The sequence below is a fragment of the Astyanax mexicanus genome, chromosome 12 (genome assembly GCF_023375975.1).
Source record: "Astyanax mexicanus isolate ESR-SI-001 chromosome 12, AstMex3_surface, whole genome shotgun sequence".
NCBI classification, from domain to species: Eukaryota; Metazoa; Chordata; class Actinopteri; order Characiformes; family Acestrorhamphidae; genus Astyanax; species Astyanax mexicanus.
This window is the reverse complement of record NC_064419.1, coordinates 8,293,534-8,318,748: the sequence shown is the minus strand read 5'-3', so window position 1 is coordinate 8,318,748 and position 25,215 is coordinate 8,293,534. Positions and strand designations below refer to the sequence as shown.

At 37.0% G+C, this 25,215-nt stretch overlaps 1 protein-coding gene across 3 annotated transcripts in view; it reads left to right on the top strand.

Annotated features, from left to right (window-relative positions):
- Nucleotides 1–145: 145 nt before the first annotated feature.
- The window catches only part of dennd2da (DENN/MADD domain containing 2Da), a 47,113-nt gene continuing 22,043 nt past the window's right edge, over nt 146–25,215 (top strand). The window contains exons 1-4 of one of the 3 annotated variants that reach the window (XM_022670851.2): nt 146–546; nt 18,683–18,736; nt 19,011–19,094; nt 20,860–20,904. In XM_022670851.2, coding sequence (XP_022526572.2) covers nt 18,694–18,736; nt 19,011–19,094; nt 20,860–20,904 — 172 coding nt within the window. In that variant the 5' untranslated portion in view covers nt 146–546; nt 18,683–18,693. Of the gene's footprint in view, nt 547–18,679; nt 18,737–19,010; nt 19,095–20,859; nt 20,905–24,248; nt 24,428–25,215 lie in introns of those variants that run through there. The other 2 variants (XM_022670852.2, XM_022670853.2) reach the window with 2 other exon arrangements.

Below are 25,215 nucleotides of genomic sequence, written 5' to 3'. Positions count from 1 at the left end.
TGTGTGTGCGTGTGTGTGCGCGTGTGTGTGTTCGTTTCAAAGTCCGCTTCAGTTCTCCTGCAGTGTGAGCACTTCCTCAAAGCAAAAGGAGAAGCAATGAGCCAGCCCTCTAGCTCTCTCTCACACACACACACAAACACATTCACACACACACACACATTCACACACTTGCAAACAGGACAGTCAGTGAACAGTGACAGAGGAGAGAACAAAGGCAGAGAGAGAGAGAGAGAGAGAGAGGCTTAAACACAGGGAGGAAAAGTTGTTAAAGAAAGGTAAAGAAGAGAAAAGAGAGTGAGAGTACAGAAGGGAGAGAGAAAGAGAGAGAGAGAGAGAGAGAGAGAGAGAGAGAGAGAGAGAGAGAGAGAGAGAGAGAGAGAGAGAGAGAGAGATGGGACTTTGGTACGGTAAAGCCAGTGAGACAATGTGGTGAACACCCACCTGCTGGAACGGACTAACCTGGCTGGATCTACACACACACACACACACACACACACACACACACCACTCTGAAGTGAGACACTGTAGAGGACTGCAGTACGTAAGGTAAGTCCCTCTAAACTATTAATATTTTAATATAATTTTTTCAGTAATTACTATGAATTAGTGTCTATTGTGAGTTATTCACTGTACCATACAATTAATTCAGTATACACTTTGGATTATTCACTGTCTACAATGAATTATTTAATATATGGTATGAAACTGCTGTGAGTTCTGTGTTGGTGAGAATTTAAATTAAAGTATTAACCACACTTAGGGCATTAGAACTGAAAGGGATAAACTGTTGCTGTTGCAACTGTTTTAGATTTCCATTGGAAAAACAAACAAACAATGCACAACATCACCTGACGCGCGCGCGCGCGCGCGTGTGTGTGTGTGTGTGTGTGTGTGTGTGTATATGTGTGATGTATTTGCCTTGCTGTAAAGTGCTATAGTTAGTAGGTCCGGTACATGCTAACCAGAAGTTACATCTAATTGGAATTTGACCACATATTGATGTCCTATCTAGGCCCCGCCCACAAATACACCTTTACTCAGGTGTGGTTGAGAATTGAGATCAAAGACAAATGTAACTCAATGGAAACAGCCAATCAAAATCCACATATTAATGACCAAAGAAAAAGACAATAATAAGGCTCAAGCAATCAAAGTAAGCAAACTATCACAAACATAAACTAATAAAAGAAAAGCATTAAAAAGACGAATATATATAAAGAAAAAAAGGAAAGTTATAATGTATCAAACTTTTAGAAAAGATATAGGAACCTAAACAATTCAAACAAGGTTGCTAGGGAGTTGCTAAGGTAACTACTGTACTGTACTGTACTGTATTGCAGAGTTTACACACCAGCTCCACCCTACTCAATAACACTTAAATACAAATAGAAGCTGATTTCACACTGAACACTGAGTTGACTGCATTCGTCAGTCATGTCTGCATTTAGAACCTGACTGAATGCAAAATTGACAGACCTCAAGAGTCAAACATTCATTGCAATCTTGGAAGGGAATTGTCAATACAGGTGCATCCCTAACATGCATACACCCCTGCTTGTTATGCACACATGGACATGCAGCAGTGCACAAACCCATAGTGCATGCCTGTTGGCATCTATGCAAAGTTTACATTAAAAAAACAAAACAAAAAAAAAACAGAATGATCGAGCATAAACAGGCAGATCAGTTTCCTCTGCATTGGAGACGCCCAGGTAGCTGCGCCCTTGAAATAGCAATGCGCTTATCAAAGTCAAAGCACACCTGCCTCTTAAAGGGAATGGCAAGTGACACGCCGATTGGTTTATTGGATGTTGCGCCTAAAGTATACCCATGATTAATTAATAGTACATAGTAATAAGTACATGCCTTTTCTGCAAGGCTACTTTAACAAAATATAATAAAAAGAAAAAAAAATAGATAATAATGTTTTAAAATTAAATAAGATATAGGAACCTATGGAAATTTGCCACAGGGTTGCTAGGGAGTTGCTAAGTGATTCCTAAAGTAACTTAAGTACTGTACTGTACTGCAGTACAGTACAGAGTTCACACACCAGCTCAACACTGCTCAATAACATTCAAAAACACCCCTACTTGTTATGCACACATGGACTTGCAGCGGTACACAAACCCATAGTGCATACCTGTTGGCATCTATGCAACTTTTACATCAACAAAACAAAACAGAATTATCGAGCATGAACAAGCAGATCAGTTTCCTCTGCGTTGGAGATGTCCAGGTAGCTGCGCCCCTGAAATACCAATCCACCAAAGTCATTGCGTTTATAGCATGTTATGCCCCAAATCCACTTATGATTAATTAAGAGAATTAGTACATGTCTTTTGTGCAAGGCGTACTTTTCCCATTTTTGCAAAACCAACACCTCACAAAAGAAACACTAAAACAAAGAGAGTGTAAATACACAGAGAAAAACAAGGAACACCTGGGGAAGATAACGAGAGGGCACGTTAACAAATGACCCACAGATTAAACACTAATGGGAAGGCGGGGCTAGAACAAAGACAAGATATATAAAAAACAGAGCACATGGTGAACAAAACAAACAGAGCAATGTCTAACACTAAATTATTATTTTAACATAATTAAATTTTACGCCACACAACTCAATAAAAATAATGTTTTTAAAATCGGAAATTATTAGACCTATGAACAGCTAGAATGCCCTGAGGGTTGCTCACTGGTTTGTCCAGATGTGAGGTAGAGATCAAACACATTTAAATAAGTGTACAGTAAAAGAAGTGATCAGACAGTGGGAATGTTGATTTACAGGTTTCTGAGGTATTGGAATATGGACCTCAGTAATCAGTTATTATAATCATATAAACTGCCGTTAGTGAGACTAAAAATACAAATGTTCTACAATCATCAGCCATAATATTAAAACCACTGGGACTCCAACCACCTCACAACTGGCAAGAACATTTTGAAAAAAAAAATCCAGGAAGGTTTTTCTGAAAATGTGTGATAATGATGGTTTGCATCACAATGTTATTAGAACGTTTATCACATAACGTTCCCAGCTAGACAAATATTAACATTAAAAACATTAAAAGTAACATTCCCAAAATGAAAATTAAAACACTGACACGATTGCAGTTACAAATTGTAGTTACATTAGCAAAACCTTTAATATATAAATAATTCTCTCTCTGATTTTACCAATTTGAAAACCTATGAAATATAATCAAGAGGAAGCATGATTACAAGCCATCAAACCAAACTGAACTGCTTGAATTTTTGCACCAGGAGTAAAGCAGCATAAAGTTATCCAAAAGCAGTGTGTAAGACTGGTGGAGGAGAACATGATGCCAAGATGCATGAAAACTGTGATTAAAAACCAGGGCTATTCCACCAAATATTGATTTCTGAACTCTTAAAACTTTATGATTATGAACTTGTTTTCTTTGCATTATTTTAGGTCTGAAAGCTCTGCATCTTTTTTGTTATTTCAGACATTTCTCATTTTCTGCAAATAAATGCTCTAAATGACAATATTTTGTATTTGGAATTTGGGAGAAATGTTCATTTTACTTAAACATAAACTTATAAATAGCAAAATCTTTGAAGTGCTCTCTTCATATAGTGTATGTGTCAGTGTGTATGAGAGAGTGTGTGTGTGTGGTGTGTGTGTGTACAATCAGTTAGATTCAGTTGAGAAACCTGTTGGTGCGGTTTCTGTTCCCAAACTGAACCTGAGACTGCAATATAAACACACACCCACACACTCTCAGAATGAACACAATATTACACATTTAGAGGAATGTTAAACTTCATCAGATCACAGCCTTCACACTGTTTTATGCTACTTTTGCTTCTACATTTTCAAAAACTATTAATATTAATTGCACTTAATATTTCTCATATCGTCTCCATAGGATTAAAAATAAATGTTAATTAAAATAATTGTAGAAAATCTAAATGTACCTTTAAAACAGAACAAAGTCACTATAAACAATTCAACATGTCTGCAACCCCTTGGAAATATGAAAATATGGAAAATATGTCTGAGTTGTCTGAAGTCTTATAAATATGATAAATGGTTAACTGAATTAAACAAGTTTTGTGAGCATATTTTATTTCCGCTCCTGCAAACATAGATAAAATCGCACTCGTAATTCCTGTGGTGAAACACTCTCTCTCGCAAACACACACACACACAGAGTATTGCTTCCTCCAGAGAGGGGAAATGGTAAAGTGTGAAACCAGAATTAGGCGGAAGCACTCAATGGGTGCGGGTGATCAGATCTGGGTGGGGAAAAACTCAAACTAATGTCGCTACTTTATTCATTTTTGCACCCATTGCTGTGACTGATGTGCAAACGCACAAAACACACAGCTTGTCAAGTCAGAGTAGAAGAGAAGCGCTGCCATTAGAATAGGCCTCTCTGGAGGAGTCTATGTTTTTATATTTGCTAGGTCGTACTAATCTCAAACTTCTTGGAGAAATTAAAATTCAAACCAAGCAAAAGTTATTATTAAAATTATTTACAGTCATATGAAAAAGTTTGGGCACCCCTATTAATCTTAATCATTTTTAGTTCTAAATATTTGGGTGTTTGCAACAGCCATTTCAGTTTGATATATCTAATAACTGATGGACACAGTAATATTTCAGGATTGAAATGAGGTTTATACAACAGAAAATGTGCAATATGCGTTAAACCAAAATTTGACCGGTGCAAAAGTATGGGCACCCTTATCATTTTATTGACTTGAATACTCCTAACTACTTTTTACTTTTTACTCCTATTTGAATCTCCTCTGAAGAGTGGCATCATGGGCTCATCAAAACAACTCTCAAATGATCTAAAAACAAAGATTGTTCAACATAGTTGTTCAGGGGAAGGATACAAAAAGTTGTCTCAGAGATTTAACCTGTCAGTTTCCACTGTGAGGAACATAGTAAGGAAATGTAAGACCACAGGGACAGTTCTTGTTAAGCCCAGAAGTGGCAGGCCAAGAAAAATATCAGAAAGGCAGAGAAGAAGAATGATGAGAACAGACTGAAATGGCTGTTGCAAACACCCAAATATTTAGAACTAAAAATGATTAAGATTAATAGGGGTGCCCAAACTTTTTTCATTTGACTGTATTACTATTTATGGGAAGCATCTTTTACCTAAAAGCTCTGTGAGTGTAGATTCAGAATCTAACCTGTAGATTCTAAGTTGTCTCCGCTGTGAAACTCACTGCCAACATTTACTCTTGTTTTACTTTGTCTCTAGTCACAGAGCTATTTAGATGAACGCCATGTCTTTTAAGGCTGTGTTGAATCTAATGCTGCTTTTTCTAAAAAAAATCTTGGTTGACTGCACACTGTTTTTTGTCATGTTTGAGCAGAATTCAGACACACGCCGATACAGCAAACAATGTTTATTGAATAAAGAGGCAAAAGAAAGAGTGGTCAGAACAAACAGGGTCAATCGGCAGACAGGAGCAACAGGGGTTAACCATACCAGTAGAAGGTAGAAGGACAGTCCAGGTGTCAAACACAGCAAGGTGATATTAGAGGAGAGGCAAAAATGAGGGTAAAAGAGAAAACAAAACAAGGTTGGTACACAAGAAAGATCAGATAACGCAATAATCAGAAACGCAATTTTTCAGATATCTATACCTGGCAAACCCGGTGTGTGGAAATGGGACTGGGGGAATGGCTGTGGGCAGCTTTGGAGGCTAAAACCCACAGATTACTGTGTTGGACCACCATGGCTGGATTACTAACTGGGCCAGTGGGGCCAGCGTCCAGGGGCACTTTATATTTTTATTTCCGAGGGCCCTCCATTTTAAGGATGGCCTTTGATCACGATGGCCCCTGCTTTGGGTCCCTTGACCTCCATAGAAGTCATTTACCATGGCTCCTTGACTTTCTAGGGACCTACAAATTGCCAGGCAAGCAACCATATTTTATAACAGACGATTTGTTGCAAACATGCAATTCAGGCCCTTCTGAATTTGTATTGTTTCAAAATTATTATATTAAATTTCTCTTAAGCGCAGAGACACAAATTAATTGAGCAAATTTGCGATTATTTAAATTTAAGACAAGTAATTTGTCTGATGAATGCTATCTTTGACACTAATTAAATTGAGTGAATTTGGCCAAGAGTGTGATTTCACAACAAGCCATTTGACTAGTTTCATGTTTTCCCTTTAATAAACAACAGTAAAAAGACAAGTGGTCACTCTAGCTCTGAAGGAATGTCTGAAAGGAAAAGTGCCTTTTCATACAAGAAAACTGCAAGCTAATTTTACTGAGTAGCATAATTTGATTTGGTGACAGATGATGAAACATCAAGTGTTTTTTGTTGTAGTAGCTGTGGCTGCGTATGCGTGTAACCCTGATATTTTGTTTTGTTGGATTATTTATTGAAAAGATTTTATTCAGCTTGTTATTCAGTGACTATTCAATGACAGTTTGAGATGACTTGACATGTTTCAGGGCAGTGTGAAGGGGTCTCAATAATTAAACAATAATTAAACTTGATTTAATATTATTAACACAGCATAAAAAAACTCACATATAATTAAATAGGGGCGGGGGATCCTTAACCTGTCCTTGTGTACTACACAGTTCAAATAATAATAAAAAAAACATACTGGCTGAAGCTCTGCTGATGTGACACTGCTTAACCCTTGTGTGGTGTTCGGGTCTGTGGGATCTGTTTTCATTTTTCATCAAATGATAGTAAAAAATATTTTTTCTAACTCAAACTCATTGGCATTCGCTCATTTTTTTTTGTGAAAAACACATATCAAAGCACATTTTCGATAAACACACACTGTACCCCCCCCCCCCCTCAACCATTTATATTACATACAGTATGTTTGGCCAAGGGCTAATAAACATTGCTTCATTTGTAAATTTGAAACTAAACAAATGTTCTACTCATATCTTGAGTTTAATTCATTTTCTTTTACATTTGATTAAAAAACTAATAAAAAAAGAGTAGCACTTTTTGAAAGAAATGTAACATAAGGAAGGTAAAGGGCAAATATTAACCATGTAAGCTGTTTATATTGCTTGCAGTTTAGGTGAAGCAAGCAAGTGTAAAGCATTTTAATGTAAAATTCCTCCTTTTTTGCTGAATTAAATACAAGTAACAAAGTAAACAAGTAACAAAAATATGAACACACACAAGGGTTAAATTGAACTTGTTTCTATAATTAAGCAATAATACACGAGAGCGAGTGCTATAACGTGTAATATTGGCACTGCTGTGCTGCGATTGTCGGCACGTGTCAGCCAATCATATTGCAGGGTCAGAAGTAACTGTGGTGTAATATATGATGATGCACCATTTTGTGAGTTTCTACACTCTTACTGGTGTTGAATATTTGACATTACATGTGGTGACAAAATAGGACACATGTGTCAAACACAAGGCCCGCGGGCCAAATGTGGCCCGCCACGTCTTTTTATGTGGCCCGCGAGAGCTTGTAAGATCTTAGTGTCTATAATAAATAAGTCAGAAGCGTTCTTTGACCAAAAAATACATTTCCCACAATGCTTGTCGATTGTATTACCCGCAAAGTTACGGCTTACTGCCACTACACGGCAGTGTAGTCATTGATGTGGAAACCCTGCCGGAGGGAAGGTGTAACTTCGCGGGTGGAATTGAGACATATAAATGTTTATCCCATAATGTCCAGAAAAAGAGAAGTTGATGCAGACGGACGGCTGTGCTTCAAGGCGAAAGACCGGTATGCCTTTTGTGTTACGAAGAGTGTTACTGACCAAAATAAACGCTTTTTAGGAGAGATATAAGTTCTGTGTAAATATTTATAAGACAATACCTGACAAAATCTGTTTTAATGACGTTAATAAACATCACTGGGACAGCGCTAGTCGCAGTTTCACCGCAGCAAAGTACGAGGACGTGAATCACTTATCTAACCAGCCTTTACTGATTTCTGCCCTCAATAACCCTTTCAATAACCTCCAATAGCCTTTAATAGTCTTCAGTAGCCTTCAACAGTCTAACCTTGCAGCCGTGGTGTGTCCACTAAACTCCGTAGTTATAAACATCCTGAGGTTAGCAGCGCGATAACTGACCTGTTTATAATGTAATCCCAGCAGTGACTCATGCTCTAAACGGCTGCTGTTAGGTGATTGGGCTGAAAGATGAACTGTAGAGAGCTGTATTATTCGGTTACAAAAATCTTTATTTCATACACAGAAGAACTTAAAAATTTTAAAAACGCTCCAGACTGGCTGAGCTGAGCCCTGTAGCCCGTGGCTGGGCTGTAGCTCTGACTCAGTAAAGACTGCGGACTTGTGGTGCTGCTGCTGCAGCTCCCACTAGTGGTTGGATGAGGAACTGCTAAATCTGAGGAAATGCTATGTTCTTAACAGCTCACAATTTGATTTTATATTTATTAAGCCTTATTTCAGTTAATAATTTCAAAGTTAATATAACTTGATGTCATTTCTATTCACTTGAATAGTTTGGTTCTTGATTGATGGAGTTTTTGGATTTCATGACATGACAAATTAAAAGGATTTATGTTAATAGAGCAACAAGCAAACATTTTTTCCATGCAACTGTAATATTTGATTGAATAAATAATATATTGAGAGTTATTTAACATTAAGGAGTAATTACATTCATTTACATATATTACATTTGGTTACATTTTATTACATTTATAAGTTACATCTGGCCCTCGGAGGACAGCCAATATGCCAATGTGGCCCTCGGCCAAAATGAGTTTGACACCCCTGAAATAGGACTTCAATTTATTTGAGTTCAAGACTTGGAACTAGACTCAGGACTTGAGGATCAAAACTTGTGCCTTACTTGTTATTTGTAGCTTATTAGCGACTTGGTTCCCACCTAAGTGTGTGTGTGTGTGTGTGTGTGTGTGTGTGTAAACACCACAATGAGGTCAGCTCACTATGACCTTCACTGACTCCAGTTCAGCTTTTTATCACAGCAGTGTTACAGCTCCCCCTGCTGCTCACATCAGCAAAGTAAACTCTACTCTGTTTTTATATGATCACTATTACACGTTCTATGTGCGCCCCCTAGTGATTACATATCCTCAGAAACACACTCTGAACATGTTTACATTAGATTAGACCCCACAAGGTGATGAATACACTCACATATAATACACACACCCACTCATACACACACACACACTGTGCTGCAGTAAGTGGAGCAGTGTATTAGCTAATAGCTGGCTGTTTATGGAGGGTGTGTGTGTGTGCGGGCCTGTCTCTGCCTGTTCCAAACACACCCAAACCTTCTGCTTTAAACAGAGTCATCCCTTACACACATCTCTACACACTGCCCTGCTTATACTGCTTACTGCACCCTATACCCTTAAAGTAACAAATTACTTTCCAGTATGAATTAGTTTATATCTACTATGGATCATTCAGTAATTAATTAGAATTATTCAATATCCAATATGAATTGTTATGTACTGTGTCTGGTTTAGTATCCACTATGAATAATTTAGCATTTAGTATAAGTTATTCAGGATGTACTACAAATTATTTAATAACAGTTAGTTAATAAACAGTTAACAATTAGTTAATAGTTAGTTAATAGTTAATTAAGTATTCACTATGAAGTGTTTAGTAACCAATATATACAGTATATATTTTAGTATCTACTATTAATTATTCAGTAACAGATTATGAATGATTCAGTATGTACTAAAACTCTTTTAGTATTTACTATGTATTATTCAGTGTTTACTATGTCTTCAGTATCCGCTATGAACTTTCCAGCACCTACTATGAATCAATCAGTATCTATAAAGAATTTTTCAGTATCTTGTCATCCTCACTTACAGGGGTTGGACAATGAAATTGAAACACCTGGTTTTAGACCACAATAATTTATTGTGTTGACGGACAGTTCTGGTGGAAACAGGAGAGTTGAGGTGCGCATTGAATTCTGCCGTGATTTGATCAGCCGTGGTTTTATGTTTTTTTTGGGATACAATCCGGGTTAGCAACCGAACATCCCTTTCAGGCAGCTTCCTCTTACAGCGTCCACAGTTAATCCTGTTGGATGTGGTTGATCCTTCTTGGTGGTATGCTGACTTTACCCTGGATACCGTGGCTCTTGATACATCACAAAGACTTGCTGTCTTGGTCACAGATGCGCCAGCAAGACGTGCACCAACAATTTGTCCTCTTTTGAACTCTGGTATGTCCCCATAATGTTGTGTGCATTGCAATATTTTGAGTAAAACTGTGCTCTTACCCTGCTAACTGAACCTTCACACTCTGCTCTTACTGGTGCAATGTTCAATTAATGAAGATTGGCCACCAGGCTGCTCCAATTTAGTCATGAATCATCCCACACTAAAATGACAGGTGTTTCAGTTTCATTGTCCAACCCTTGTATGTGGGTGGAGTCTACCTATACTTCACTGATGGGATTATAGAAGAATGTGTGCTGGATGGCAGTTGTTAATTTAGTAAGTTGGCATTTTTTTGTATATACTCTGAATTACTTAGTATCCACTATGTTTTTTTTTTACCTACAGCAAGAAACCTCTCAAAATGTTCTATGCATGATTTATAAACTACAATGATTTTTTTTTCATATCCACTGTTATTTTTTCCACTAAAAGAAATTGTTCCAAATCTACTATGCATTATTCAGTATTGTAGGCTGATAAGACATAAAAACATAAAAAATAAAAAAAAAGTTTACTTTCTAAATATGGAGGGAAATATATAGTTTAAACAAAAGACAGGATAACCATATCAACCATAGTTGTGCTGAACACAGATGGAATTTGACGTTAGCCTTTAACCCACTTGTGTAGTGAATACACACACACACACACACACACACACACACACACACACACATATATACACACACATATCAGCATATCAGGAACCCAACAGTGTCAGCTTGCCAAACCTGGGTATCAAATTCACATCTGATACACAACTGCCCCCAAACTTACAGTACACATGATCTCATACTCTTTTCACACCTGAAAGTTCAGACCAAGAGTCTGAACCAATGTTAACATGTTTATTACATTTAGTCAGTTTTTTTTTGTTTCTCACTGCAGTTTAGTGACTGAGAGCACTAAAAACTAAAAAACTGCATTCTGTCATTCTGACTTAAATGGGTGGAGTCTACCTATACTTCTTACTGATTGGACTGTAGAATCCAATGTGTTGTGCTATGTTCTGCCTCTCTGCCAAAATGCCACTTTCTTCGAATGCAGTTTCGTCCCACAGCAGAATAAATGTAACAGATTATCCTTGGATTCCTTTTAATTGTATTATAAATGAGCATTAATCTACAGTATTTTACAGTAGATACAGTAGATACAGTATCTGCTGCATGACATGCCTGCACATCAAAAGGAGTCAGATTTCAGCACAACACCTCTTATTTTTCTTCTTCTCTTGATTAATAGGTGATGATTGTCTACCTTAACCTTCTGTTATTGGTCTAAAACTCTGAACTATCTAGAAAGGTTTTCACATTGCAAACTAATCAGACCATGGTTCAGATGATCCAGACTGAACTGAAAGGTCATAAGGTCAGAACAAACAAGGCAGATGCGAGATCCCCCTTACATTTCCAACAAATTCCTTTACAGGATATGAAAAGAAAACACTCATGCTTTAGAGGCTTCTAGAGAGAATATTATAAGTGTAGCAAACACACAGACAGACACACACACTCACACACAGCACAGTTTTGTTTGTTTTACAGGTGTGTTATCATGTGGTTTACTCTGTGAAGATGTGAAAGAAAAGTAAAACTGGTGTGACATCATTCAGCTGCTCACACTGCGGCCTGTCTGAACACGGCTGTGTGAGAGTGTATGTGTGTGTGTGTGTGTGTGTGCAGGTCACATTTCTCTCCGCCTGCACTGAGTTCACAATTACACACTCCACCATCCCACACACACACACACACACACACACACACACACACACACACACTCACACTCTTGCACACTCTAACTGCTAATAACACACTGCAGGATCAGCCTGTCATTACCCAGGTGTGCTTAGTCCACTCTGGTCAGTCCAGACCTCACCCTAAACCCCACCCCAACACCAGCCAGACTGACACAATTAAAGCGATAGTTCAGTCATCCCATCAAATAGCACTGGAGCTAACAATCGAAAAGATGGACTGGTGGATTGAGGAAGGAACAAATGAAGAAATAGATGGATGGATGGATAAATGGAAAGCTGAATTCAATTCAATTCAATTTTATTTATATAGCGCTTTTTACAACAAAGGTTGTCACAAAGCCGCTTTACAGGAAAAACAGGTCCACGCCTCTTATGAGCAGCACCACAGAGATACCAATTTTATGGTGACACAGTGGCAAGGAAAAACTCCCTTTAAGAGGAAGAAACCTTGGAAGGAACCAAGACTCAGTCCGAGGAACCCATCCTACTCGGGTTGACCCGCTCAGTACAAACAAACAACAAACAAATAACAGAACAAAAACAGTACAGAGAATTAATGTGAACTATGGCTAATATAACAGGTACTAATTTATGAATATAAGAATGTGATGGGCACAAACTATAGAGCTATGGCTAATACAGAAACAGATACTGAGTGTGTTAATGGTAATCAGTGCAGGGTTGCAGAGCCGGAGAACAACACAGCGGACAGTGGAGAGCCAGGCTGGGAACATCAGGAACAGGGCATCTCCATACATGTAAAAGAGATAGATAGAGAAAACAGAAAGGAAAGAACGAGAAACAAAAAGCAGAAGTTAGAAAGGTTGTGTAATAATTCTGATGAGTAGTAGGACAGGGCTGATTCCTGAAAGCTGGAACCACAGACGGACACATCCAGGAAGACCGGCCGGCCAGGCGTCTCAGTACATGTGAGAAAGATAGAGAGAGAGAACAGAGAGGGGAGGGAAGAGAAAGGGGTTAGAATGGTTTTATAAAACTCTGCTGGAGTGGGATGGGCACTGGTAGCAGCAGCTCAGGACATGGGGAGAGAAAGAGAAAGCAGATGATTAGGACAGGGTTTATATTTGCTGGATAAGCTGTAAGAGGAAGAAAATTGTAATGAGACATTACTCAAAAGCTTGAGCAAATAGAAATGTTTTGAGTCTAGATTTAAAGATTGAGAGTGTGTCTGAGTCCCGTATATTAATAGGGAGGCTATTCCAAAGTTGGGGAGCTTTATAAAAGAACGCTCTTCCTCCTGCATAGTTTTTTCTAATACGCGGGACTAATAACAGGCCAGCGTCTTGGGAGCGGAGTGAACGCGGCGGATTGTAAGGAGTAAGGAGTTCCTGTAGATAATGCGGGGCCAGACCATTGAGGGATTTATACGTCAGGAGAAGTATTTTATAATCTATACGAAATCTAACAGGTAGCCAGTGTAGGGATGAAAGAATAGGTGTAATGTGATCGAAGTTTCTAGCTCTGGTAAGCACCCTTGCGGCTGGATTCTGAACTAGCTGGAGTTTATGGAGTAATTTATGTGGACTTCCAGCCAACAACGCGTTGCAGTAGTCCAGCCTGGAGGTTATGAATGCATGTACCAGCTTCTCAGCATCTTCCAGAGAGAGTATACTGCGGATTTTAGCTATATTTCTTAAGTGGAAGAATGCAATTTTGACTATGCTACATATGTGAGCATCAAACGAAAGAATTGGGTCAAAGATGACCCCAAGGTTTCTCACAGTTTTACCAGGTATAATTAAGTGACCGTCTATGTCTACAGTATTAACATTTATGTTTTTATCAATATTAGGACCTAATAGAAGGACCTCAGTTTTATCAGAATTAAGTAAGAGAAAGTTGTGTGTCATCCAATTTTTAATGTCTTTAATACAGTCTGTTATTTGATTTATACAGAGCTCCTCGTTGGGTTTAGCAGATATGTAAAGTTGCGTGTCATCAGCATAGCAGTGAAAGTTAATACCATGCCTACGGATAATTTTACCCAGTGGTAGCATATAAAGAGTAAAGAGTAATGGACCCAGTATTGATCCTTGAGGGACACCATATTTTACTCTAGACTGATAAGAGCATTCGTTATTTAAGTAAACACACTGGAATCGATTTCTCAGATAAGATCTGAACCAGGTGAGGGCTGATCCTTTAATTCCTAAAAGATTTTCTAACCTATCAAGTAGAATAGCGTGATCTATGGTGTCAAAGGCAGCACTTAGATCTAGCAGTACAAGGATGGCATTACTGTGAATATTAAAGTCTCCAACAATTATGATCTTATCAGAAAGAAGAATTACTGCTGCTAGGAAGTCAGCAAATTCACTAATAAAATTTGAGTATGGTCCAGGAGGACGATACAGTGTTATAAGCAGGAACGAATGCTGCGTTTTGGAAGCAGGAGACGGGCCTGCTACTTTAAGACTAAGAACTTCAAACGACTTAGCATCCAATTGTGAGTTTTGAGATATACCTAACATTGAGTCATAGATTGTGGCAACACCGCCGCCACGACCAGAGCTGCGTGGGTAACTGAAATAGCTAAAACCTGGGCGGGTAGACTCATTTAAAGCGATATATTCATCAGGTTTAATCCAGGTTTCACACAGACATAGTGCATTAAGGTGATTATCAGTAATAATATCATTAACAATAACTGATTTTGGTGCTAGCTATCTTATATTTAATAGCCCTAGTTTCATACGGACGCTGCTGGTACTCTGAGAGACGGATGCTGTTGTTTTAATTTTAATAAGATTATTAAAACAGATTTTCTGAGTTTTTCGGTTTCGAGCGACACAGGGGACAGACACAGTCTCAATACAAGGTAAAAATGCACTTGTATCTGAAAAAGGCACATAATTAAAACTCACAGCCTTATGCACAGGAAAGTGGCAAGATAACTCTAAATAACACAAAAATAATGGCTACCTGAGGGATTTTATAAGTTTAGGAAGGTTATAAGACGGTTAAAAGTTAATAAGTAGTAGAAAACGTAAACAAATAGCTAAAACAGAGAGGAGCTAAACAAACAGCAAGCAGGTACGCAGGCCGGAAGTTGCGTTACTGAATGGGTGAATGAATGGAGGAATAAAATGACAGTTGGAGGGATAAAATGGAAGGATGAAACAAGAAATAGATGGATGAATGGAAGGCTGAATGGGTGGATGAATGGAAGGATAAAATGGAAGGATGAAACAAGCAATGGATGGATGAATGGAAGGCTGAATGGGTGGATGAATGGAGGTATAAAATGACAGATGGATGGATGGATGGATGGAAGGCTGAATGGGTGAATGAATGGAGGGATAAAATGACAGACAGATGGTTAGATGGATGGATGGAAGGCTGAATGGGTGGATGAAGGGAGGGACAAAAAAGGAAGGATGAAACAAGGAATGCATGGAAAAGAATGTATTAGTGATAACACAAAAAAACACATTTTATCCAACTTTGGCTGAAGGAATTGATGGATAAATTAATGACTGGAAGAATGAATGAATGAATAAATGAATGAATAGATAAACAGACAGATTGATAGATTTTTATTTACTTTGATTGGACTGAATGATTGAAAGTTTGGTGAATGGGAGGGCAGAGGGAGAGTTGGATGAATGGATGGAATGATGGATGTATCAGTGTTATGACAAAAACACAGCATTTGTTTTTGAAAAACTTTGCATAGATAGATGGATGGCTGGATGAATGGATTAATGGATAGATATATGGATTGATAAAGGGATGGATGGATGGATGGATGGGTGGGTGGGTGTATGGATGGATGGATGGATGGATGGGTGGATGGATGAATGGATGGATTTATTAAAGATAAAACTTTGGCCAGTTGTCTTTAGTTTAATATTATATTGTTATCTGTGTTTGCTAGCAGGATGTTATAACACCTATCCTAGAGAATTTCCTAGAACCATACAAACAGGCCGAGAACCATTATGGAACTATAGTTGTTCAGTTACAGTTACAGTACAGTTAGTGTGATGGACAGGAACTCCAGCTTTTGAAAGATTCCCACACAGCAGCGGTTCTCTCGGGTAACAGGAAAACTCTCCGCAGCCTGAAGGTCAGCTCCATAGGGGATACTACAGGCTATATATATCCTCCATAAACCCCAACCACCACGTCCACCACGACCAGCAAGGCCTAAAGTATAGAACCGCTCCACACATTACTGGGGAACACAGAACCTTACAGTACCAAACCTGTTGCAGGACCAGTCTACAGACTGAATGCCAGACATAAGCCTTACTGTGCCTGAGGTTACTCTGCCTACACACACACACACACAGATGTGGTTTAGCAACATTAGGCACACCAACTGCCGTTTGCTCCACAAACACTGCCACAACCTATACCCCAGACTTCCTGTATCTGCTGATCCATCAGACCATGAGTGATGTGAGAGATAGTTCACGCTTTCACCCCACAAATCGCCGCTGTTTATTTTTTCTTTTTGTTATGCCCTGCGATCTTTATTCTAGGCTAAACATTTAATATTTCTTCTCCTTTTTTCTTAGATTTGTACTATATTTAAGCCTCGAATATACGGCTCTGGAATATATTATATATAATAAGAGACCACTTACAAATTATGAGTTTCTTTGATTTTACCAAATTGAAAACCTCTAGAATATAATCAAGAGGATAATGAATGATCACAAACCATCAAACCAAGCTAAACAGTTTAATTTTTTGCACCAGGAGTAAAGGCATAAAGTTATCCAAAAACATTGTGTAAGACTGGTGGAGGAGAACATGCCAAGATGCATAAGAACTGTGATTAAAATATGAACTTGTTTTCTGTGCATTATTTGAGGTCTGAAAGCTTTCTCTCTGCATCTTATTTGTTATTTCAGCCATTTCTCATTTCCTGCAAATAAATGCTCCACATGACAATATTTTTATTTGAAATTTGGGAGAAATGTTTATAGTTTATAGAATAAAACAACAATGTTCATTTTACTCAAACATAAACCTATAAATCACAAAATCAGAAAAACTGATTTAGAAACTGAAGTGGTCTCTAAATATTTTTCCAGGGCTGTATTTTATTTGAGTCCTGAGACATTACCATGAAGCATATTTTAAATCATAAATTAATAAAGCTACAGAAGTATACAGTCATTAATATTAGTCAGCACAAAGTCTATTTCTAGCAGTAGAAGTTTACAACAGACTGGATCTACAGTAGTTTGTACATGTCTATAGAGGTCTGCAGTGCTGTACAGATGTCTGTAGTGGCTATTATCCAGTGTCCATGCATATATATTGGTTTTAGATGTCTATAGTGGTATGCATTACTTTAAATAAGTATATATGAGCACATGGCGGCAGCTAACAGTCTCTGGGAGTCTATAGTGGTCTGGTGGAGTAAATATGAACAGTGTATACCACTTTTCAACCGATTTATGCATATGGCCTGTAAAAATCGACAGCAATCTGTTGAAGTAAAGATGTTGACTGCAGTTTGTTTAAAGAGTCTACGTCAGACTATTTAGGTATTTATAAAAATATGTAAACCTCTACAGTAGTGGACTGACTGTAGTAAAAACACACGCCAGTGTGTACTTGATTTTACCTGCTAATCAAACAAAGAGTCAACAGCTCAGCCAATATTTACAAATGCGTTTCAGATCAGAACCTGGCCTGGGAAAGGAGGAAATAAAGTTGTGCACTCGGTGTGGTCGGTGTGACCACTGGTTGTACAGACTGGTTGTGCTTGTAGCATATAGATGTATGTAGGTTATGTGGCCACAACATTTTGTTCTCACAGTAGAATAACACCTGATTCTAAATCAGGACTTAATTTGGATGAACTGCACTGGTTTGGTAGATTTGCAATTAAATTGCACGTATATTAGACTGGGATATTAGAACTGAGAGTGGGAGTCTAAGGTGGGTAATTTATCGGAAACAGTCACTTAGCCAAATTTGTAAACTTCTTATAGTAAACTTCTTTAGTTTTACAGTAGGGCTAAGTGGCTTCCCCATCAGTTAGCACTGAAGCTAAAAGGCTAATGTTGTTTACAAGTTATGTATGTTTATACCCTAATGACAATATGGCGTCACATCAATGTCAAAAGTAGGGAATGCAAAAATGCCAGGTAAAAAAATTAACCTGTGTCTGTAAATGTACTTTTTGCGATGGCAAATGTAAAACTTGTGAGCAAAAAAAAGGCAATTGTGTGCACACTGAATAAAATATCACTCCCTAGCTTCATTTTTCTCTCTCTCGCATGTTTTTTTTTCCCTCTCAATTTCACAGTTGTCATTGCATGCTATGGGAATTGCCTCCGGCTACTCTTTTTGTTTGAGTGAGGCTTTTGTGCTCGAGTGTAAAAGGGGTAGTTTCGACAGTTTGGGGGTGGGGTCAGGGTTAGAACACTATGAACACTAAAGCTACAGCCACGAAAGCCAAATGTAACTGTCTAACAACAGTTCTCAGTGAACAGCAGAATTAGCAGTATTAGTGCCCTCATCCAAGCGTGTTGAGCTCCAGTGGTGTTTACCTAGTAGCAGTAGTAGGAGCTTCTTCTTTCCTGAGAAAGACTGTATATAGTAGTGATGGTAGTGTGAATGACTAAGTTAACAAGCTAACTGCTAAACCTTTACGTTAAACATGCCTTGCCTGACTGAACGTAGTCAGGGTAAAAAGGATGTGGTTAACTTATCAGGATATTGATGATATAGATCACTGTTCTGAATTTGTTTCAGCAGAGAGGAGTGTGATGTCTCGACGGAGCTGGAGTTTTTCCTCCGTACGTCTGAAGAGTGAGTACTATTCCCACACACACAAATACACACACACACACACAAATACACACACACACACACACACACACAATTGCAATTAATCTGATAAGATTTAAAATGTGTCTCAGACAAACTCCAGAAATGGCATAAGTGATCAGATTTGTTTATGTTTTAAATGTATCTCTTAAAGATACTGTTTTCTGAGGTGAATCGCCTGAATTGACCGCTGAATATTTCCACTCTGTGTGTGTGTATGTGTGTGTGTGTGTGTTCTGTGTGTTGTAATCTGCAGCGAAACGGGGGTCTGACGATGAGGCAGCGGACGTGTTTCGGAGGAGAGGAAGATTGTTCTCCTCTGTTAGAGAAGATCGCAGACGTAAGTACCACAAAAACCATTAGCATTAGCGGCTAGCCGGGGTTAGCAGCAGGCTACAGCCCGATAACACTCACTTCTGAACTGTGAAGGAGCTAATGCTAATACTGCTCCAGTCTTGGTGCTGGAGAACTAAACTGAAATTTCTGTATTATGCTTTACTGCTCCTTAATACCTGACTGGTAGAACTCATACATAAGGCACACCGGGTTATAAGATACCTTATAAGTTTTATGTCATAATATTTCTTTATTAAAGAAAAAAAAATGTCATTCTCAGAGACCGAGTCTTATTTTTCATGTTTAACTTTTAAAGTAGGATAGAGTTCATTTTGTTAAGGCTCTAATTGTTCTATTATTTTGTACATGACTGTTCCTGTATTTTTTTATTATATATATATATATATATTATGTTGCACGTTGCTGTTTAAATAGTGCACTTCTGCTACCAAAAAAAAAGCCACTAGATGGCATTACATAAATATCTTAATGAAATTATTTAAGTTTGACCATTAGTGCCTAATGTGGTGTATTACAGATCACATGTATCACTTTGCATCACTTATATCAAGCCCACCTTTTGAAATAAGATATTGTAAATTTGATTAATCAAAAAAAGAAAAAAGCAAATCGAGAATCGAATCGAATCGTGAACTTAAAATTGGAAATAAAATCGAATCGAGGATTTAGAGAATCGTGACACCCCTAACAATTAGGGTATAATTTCTGCCATTTTAATATTATAGACTAAACTTTAATGTTTTATAAAATTCATTACACTGTGGCACATTTGTCGCGAGCTAACTAAAGCTGTCACCTGCTCACTGTAGACTCACATGAATGTTTTTTACACTGTAATTTCATGTTAAAGTTGCTGAAGGTGAATGTGTTTCTGTGGCTGTGGGCTTATATGTATAGTTATCTTAGATAATGTTAGCTATCTGCCTGCAACAAAGCTCGCTCACACGCTCACAGGAGATATGCTTAATGCTTACAACATAACTCTCATGACAGGACCGATCAATAGATTGTGATAATATTCTTAAACTTTCCAGACAATGATTTTTTCCAGTCTGGGGTTTCCAGTCTTGTGATGATGTCAGGGCCTTGAACACATCACCATCTATTCAAGACACAGACATTGATAAAGGAATAGGGAGAAAACAATGTAAAAACATCTGGACATCCAAAATATGGCATGTATGTGTAGAGTATTGTGTAAATATGTAAATAATGTAAATGTCAGTTGTCTTGCCCACCAAGTAATTACCTAATAGTTTAGTCTGGGGAGGGCTACAAGTTTTTAAGGCAGTTGGGCACACTAAAGGGCTTACACTGGGTTAAGTGTGACATTATGTCGATAGGAGATGGACAGATTAGGAGCACTGTGAGAAAGTTGCTCAGGTGTCCAGAAGGTGGTAGCTGCTGTCCCACATTCAACTCCTGCCAGTGTAAATAGTGTTTATATTGTATATTTCATTTTTGTTTTTTTTGCTGCTACTGTCCTCACAGTAACCACTTTGCCACTGTCATTGGCTGTCCAAATAATTGTTTGTGCTGTAAATGTGTTAAACCCAGCTTAACAGAATTGCTGAAGGTCAGCTTCCAGTTCTGCGCAGCTAAAGAGGCAGAAAAGAGAACTGAGACAGAAAGAAACCAGCAGATTAACAAAGAGACGCTAAGAGAAGCTCAGAGAGGAACAGACAGACCAACGGACGTACATGTCTTTACTGTATACTAATGATCACTTTTTCTTTTTACTGAATCAGCTAAGAGATCTGACGACGAAGACCCCAGCCCAGAAACGCACAATGGTAAGAGAATAGTATCTACCTACTCAACTTTCACTATACAGACAAAACAAAACTATTGGGACTCCTGTTCATGCACTCTTTCTTCTGAAATCAAGGGTATTTAAAAGAGTTTATCCTGCTTCTGTTAAATATCTAGAGTCCAATTCTATTGGCTATTCTTCTCTACAGGGACTAGAAAGATACGTGCGCATTTGCACATCTGTGTCAGTAGTTGGTGCAACTTAAAGTAGCTAAATGTGTTGATTTGAAGACGTGTCCACATGTATTTGGATATATAATATAGTATAGGTAGCTTCCATTTACAAAGCAAGCTGTTAAGAACTGCAGTGCCAGACTAAACAAGCCCACACTAAGTGGTCACAGTCTAAATTATCACGAATTAACCTTAATTATAAGATGGTTGTTGTTTATGATTACTTATTCCTTGTAGAGGTTTTATTTAAAAATACTCAATTCGCCTCACATGCATTTGACAGATAAAAGTTTTTACTTTAATATTTTATCCACTCTTTCAGCCTACAGCAGTTTAGCTCCACCCATTCAGCCACATTTACTTTTAAGAGTTTGTTTCTTTCATAATTGTGTTAAAATATCCGGTCCGTTCACATTTTTTTGGTCGTATTGTTTTTAAACGAAAATGCAATCTGAAGTGGCAACCGCTGTAGACACTGAACATAATGGTTCTAGCTCTGTTTAACCCAGTATTCTAACAAAATTATTCATTAACATTTTAATACTCTTCTGGGTTTTATATTATTCAGACTGTCTTCTAAATTGTACAAATAGTCCAATAAGTATTTACCTCCTATTTTTTCTTATCGTCACCATATTATTAAAAAAAGCAATAAAATAACAGGATTGAAATCAACATAGCAGGGTCGAACATAATAACAGGGTTGAATGGACAATCCATGTTTTTATACAGTGTGGATCCAGTCACCTGTAATATCTGTTCATATTTAAGCCAAAATTATGCTTTAACAAGCATTAAGATTGTAATAAACTTTTATATTTTTCTGACTATCCTTTAAATTATATATCCAGTTCAACAAACATTTATTATCATTTATTAACAAGGATTATCCTGGATACAAATCTTTTAGTAGGTGAGCACAGACCACTGCCCTAACACCCAGTGGGACAGGATGGATTGTCTTAGATAATAGCAGCCATAATTCCATAATAAACAAATTGCACTTGCTGTTAATTGGAGTCTGTCCTTCAAGAGACATGTTTGGTGTCATTTCCTTAGTGATGATGTCACAGGAACTGATTTATTCTTTTTAAAAGGGGGTAAATGAAATGGTGTGATGGGTTTGTTCACCATCCAGCAGGGTGATACAGAATGATGAGCTTAGTCATACTGGTCAACTGGCTTAGGCTTGGATTTGCTGGTTATTGTTATTTTGACTTTGACATTTTGGCTGATGTTCTAGCTTAATTAACCAGAATGACCAAGTTCCACCATGCCAGTGATCACCAAGACCATCATGAGCCATACTATAATGGGTCAAGATCTGGCTATCCAGCATAGGGTGTGTTTTCTCCTGGATAAGCAGCTTTTCAACCACCATTACCATCAAAGACCAATTTAAACCAGATACCAGCTGTTGGTTCTACATGGGTATTTTCAAGCAGGGAGAGTTTGGACTGCTGGGTTTTTTTTCCTGAGCAGGAACGTAAGGTAACGATTACATCCGTGTTGGAGCTTCACTGGTATAATAAACCTCACCCAGTAAATGATGATAGAGGTAAGAGATAAGGATATGAGCAGAAGGGAGTAAATAAACCATGTCAGGGAAGGAAATACCTGAATATTTATCAACTAAGAGAAGAAGCCGCCAGCCTGTGTTTTAGTTCACTATTAGACAGTTAACACACACCTTAGATTAACAGTATATAAATGGTTAATATAAATTAATATAACTCTAACTTTACCATTAGATCAACACAGTGAAATAAAAAATACTAGTGTTCTTTAAGCTCCAGTTACTTGCAAGGTAAAAAAATATTTTATTTATTTATAAGTTAGTAAGTAAGTACATGGTCATGGACTTTAAAAACTATACATTTTTAAGGCAGTTGCTTTTCATGATTTTTTACAATCAAGTAACTTAAGTCAGCTAACTCAAGTCAACAGTATAAAATGTGCACTGTGTCTGGATGTGTAGAAAGATTAAAACATTTAGACTCACTAATCTTCGTGCGATAGCAAGCATGTTTCCAAATAATCAGTCGCCTATCTTAAGGTAGTAGCTAAGTAGTTTTCTTTTCTAATGTAGCTTTTTCTTTTTGATATTTTTTATTATTACAATTTTTCATACTTTAATTGACTTTTCCCTGCTCTTCATGCTGTGATATCTGCTACTTTGTATTGTAAGCAGGCTTTGTACATATATAAATATATAAAATATATATTTACATAATTTATATAAAATGTTAAAAAAATGCTATTCATAAAAAAGAAAGAATAAACATTTTGAGATGATATAAAAAAGGTAATTGTGAGAAGACTATCTTAAAAAAATTTAACAGTTTAACCCCATGTAAACAAATGACCCGTATATAATAATTTATCTATTATCTAACAGCTTCGTGGATAAAAAATTAACAAAAATGTATATATCAGTGTATTATGTCAGTTAAACTTTCTGATCATTCGCAAATAAATGTAAAAATAGAATGATTGAAAAACAGCATGACTATTTAAAAAAAAAAGTAAATATATTTTTTTGTTTGTTTTTATCTTGATTACAGAATTTAATTAAAAAAAAATAAAAATGAATCTTCTCTCGGTTATAGCAAAAAAAAAGTGTTGCAAGATACAACAATGTTGAACATATTACGTGGGTTAAATGGACATTTTAATACAGTGTGAATCTATTTACCTGTAATATTTGTTTATATTTTAGCCAACATTATGCATTTACATTAAGATGTAATAAGACTTTTATACTGACGGTCTTTTAAATTATATATCTAGTTCAACAAACAGTTAAAAGGATTAAGTTTTTTTTATTTTTTTGCTATTTGCAAACAGGATTTTATAAAAAATATATATAAAAAACGAGTCTTCTCTCGATTACAGCAAAAAAATGAGCAAAAAATAAAAATGATAAAATCTGAAAATTACGTTTAATAATTATAAATAATAATAATAATACAGTTTTATATATATTTAATTTATTAATATTTAAATTAGCATTAAACAATCAGAAATTTGAAGTGAACGCATAATCTGTGTACATTTTAAATGAAATAAATATATATTTTTTATATTTATTAAAATTATAAAAAATAAATCAAACTCTGGGTTTGGCCCCCTGCTGGTCACAGAGCCGCACTGCAGCGCTCAGTGCAGGTTCAGCAGTTCAGCAGAGGCACGGCTGGAGTCACGGAGCCGCTCTGATGGACTTTACAAACTGGACATTTAGGCAAAATTAGCTAAATTTGGCTTAAAACATGAACGGAGTCGGGATGATGAGGAATAGACGGCGAGGAGACAAGAAAACAGGCAGGAAGAGTGAGTACAGTCGATTTAAATCAAGTTAGTTCGTATTTTCCAGCTGCTTACTCCAACTGTCCGTTCCACCTTAAATAGTGCAGCCAGTTACGTTCTGGCTCCTCAGGCACCAGCGTGTAACTGTTGCAACGTTTAAGGTGGAACGGAGAGTTCGAGCAAGCAATAAAAATTAGCTTGGAATTAACTTAAGGATTTACATTTATTACATATATTATCATCTACCATCTATATATTCAACATATTTTGCGTATTCAAATGCTTTTGTAACTTTTTTTTTTTTATAACTTTTTTAAGCTATTTATTTATCAATAGAGCTGGGTAGCTAACTTAACGTTAGATGAAACACAATATGTTGTAGTTTTTTGTATTATGAGAATATTGCCAATATTGTCAGTTTTTGGATAACACTAATCAAATTAGTGCTGTTTAATTTGAAGGAATACAACATGGAAAAGTCATGTCTTTTAATATCATTATATTAAAAGATGTTATTATATGTGTTGATTTTCTTTTACCATTATATTTATATTTATTTGTAAATGTGTTTTTGTATTGTGGTCCAGCTAAACCACTTTCTGCTGAAGGTGATTTACTTCTAACCCCTTAGTGTGAGTGTGTATGTGTGTGTGTGTGTGTAACTAGTCATTATTGAGATTAAGATAAGCCTGAGTGTGTGTTTGGCTCAATATTAATATAATGTTTTTTGTGTCTGCAGTATAGTTGTATAAATTTCATATAAACACAGTGTAACAAGATTTACTTTAAATTAACACGTTATTACTAGGGTT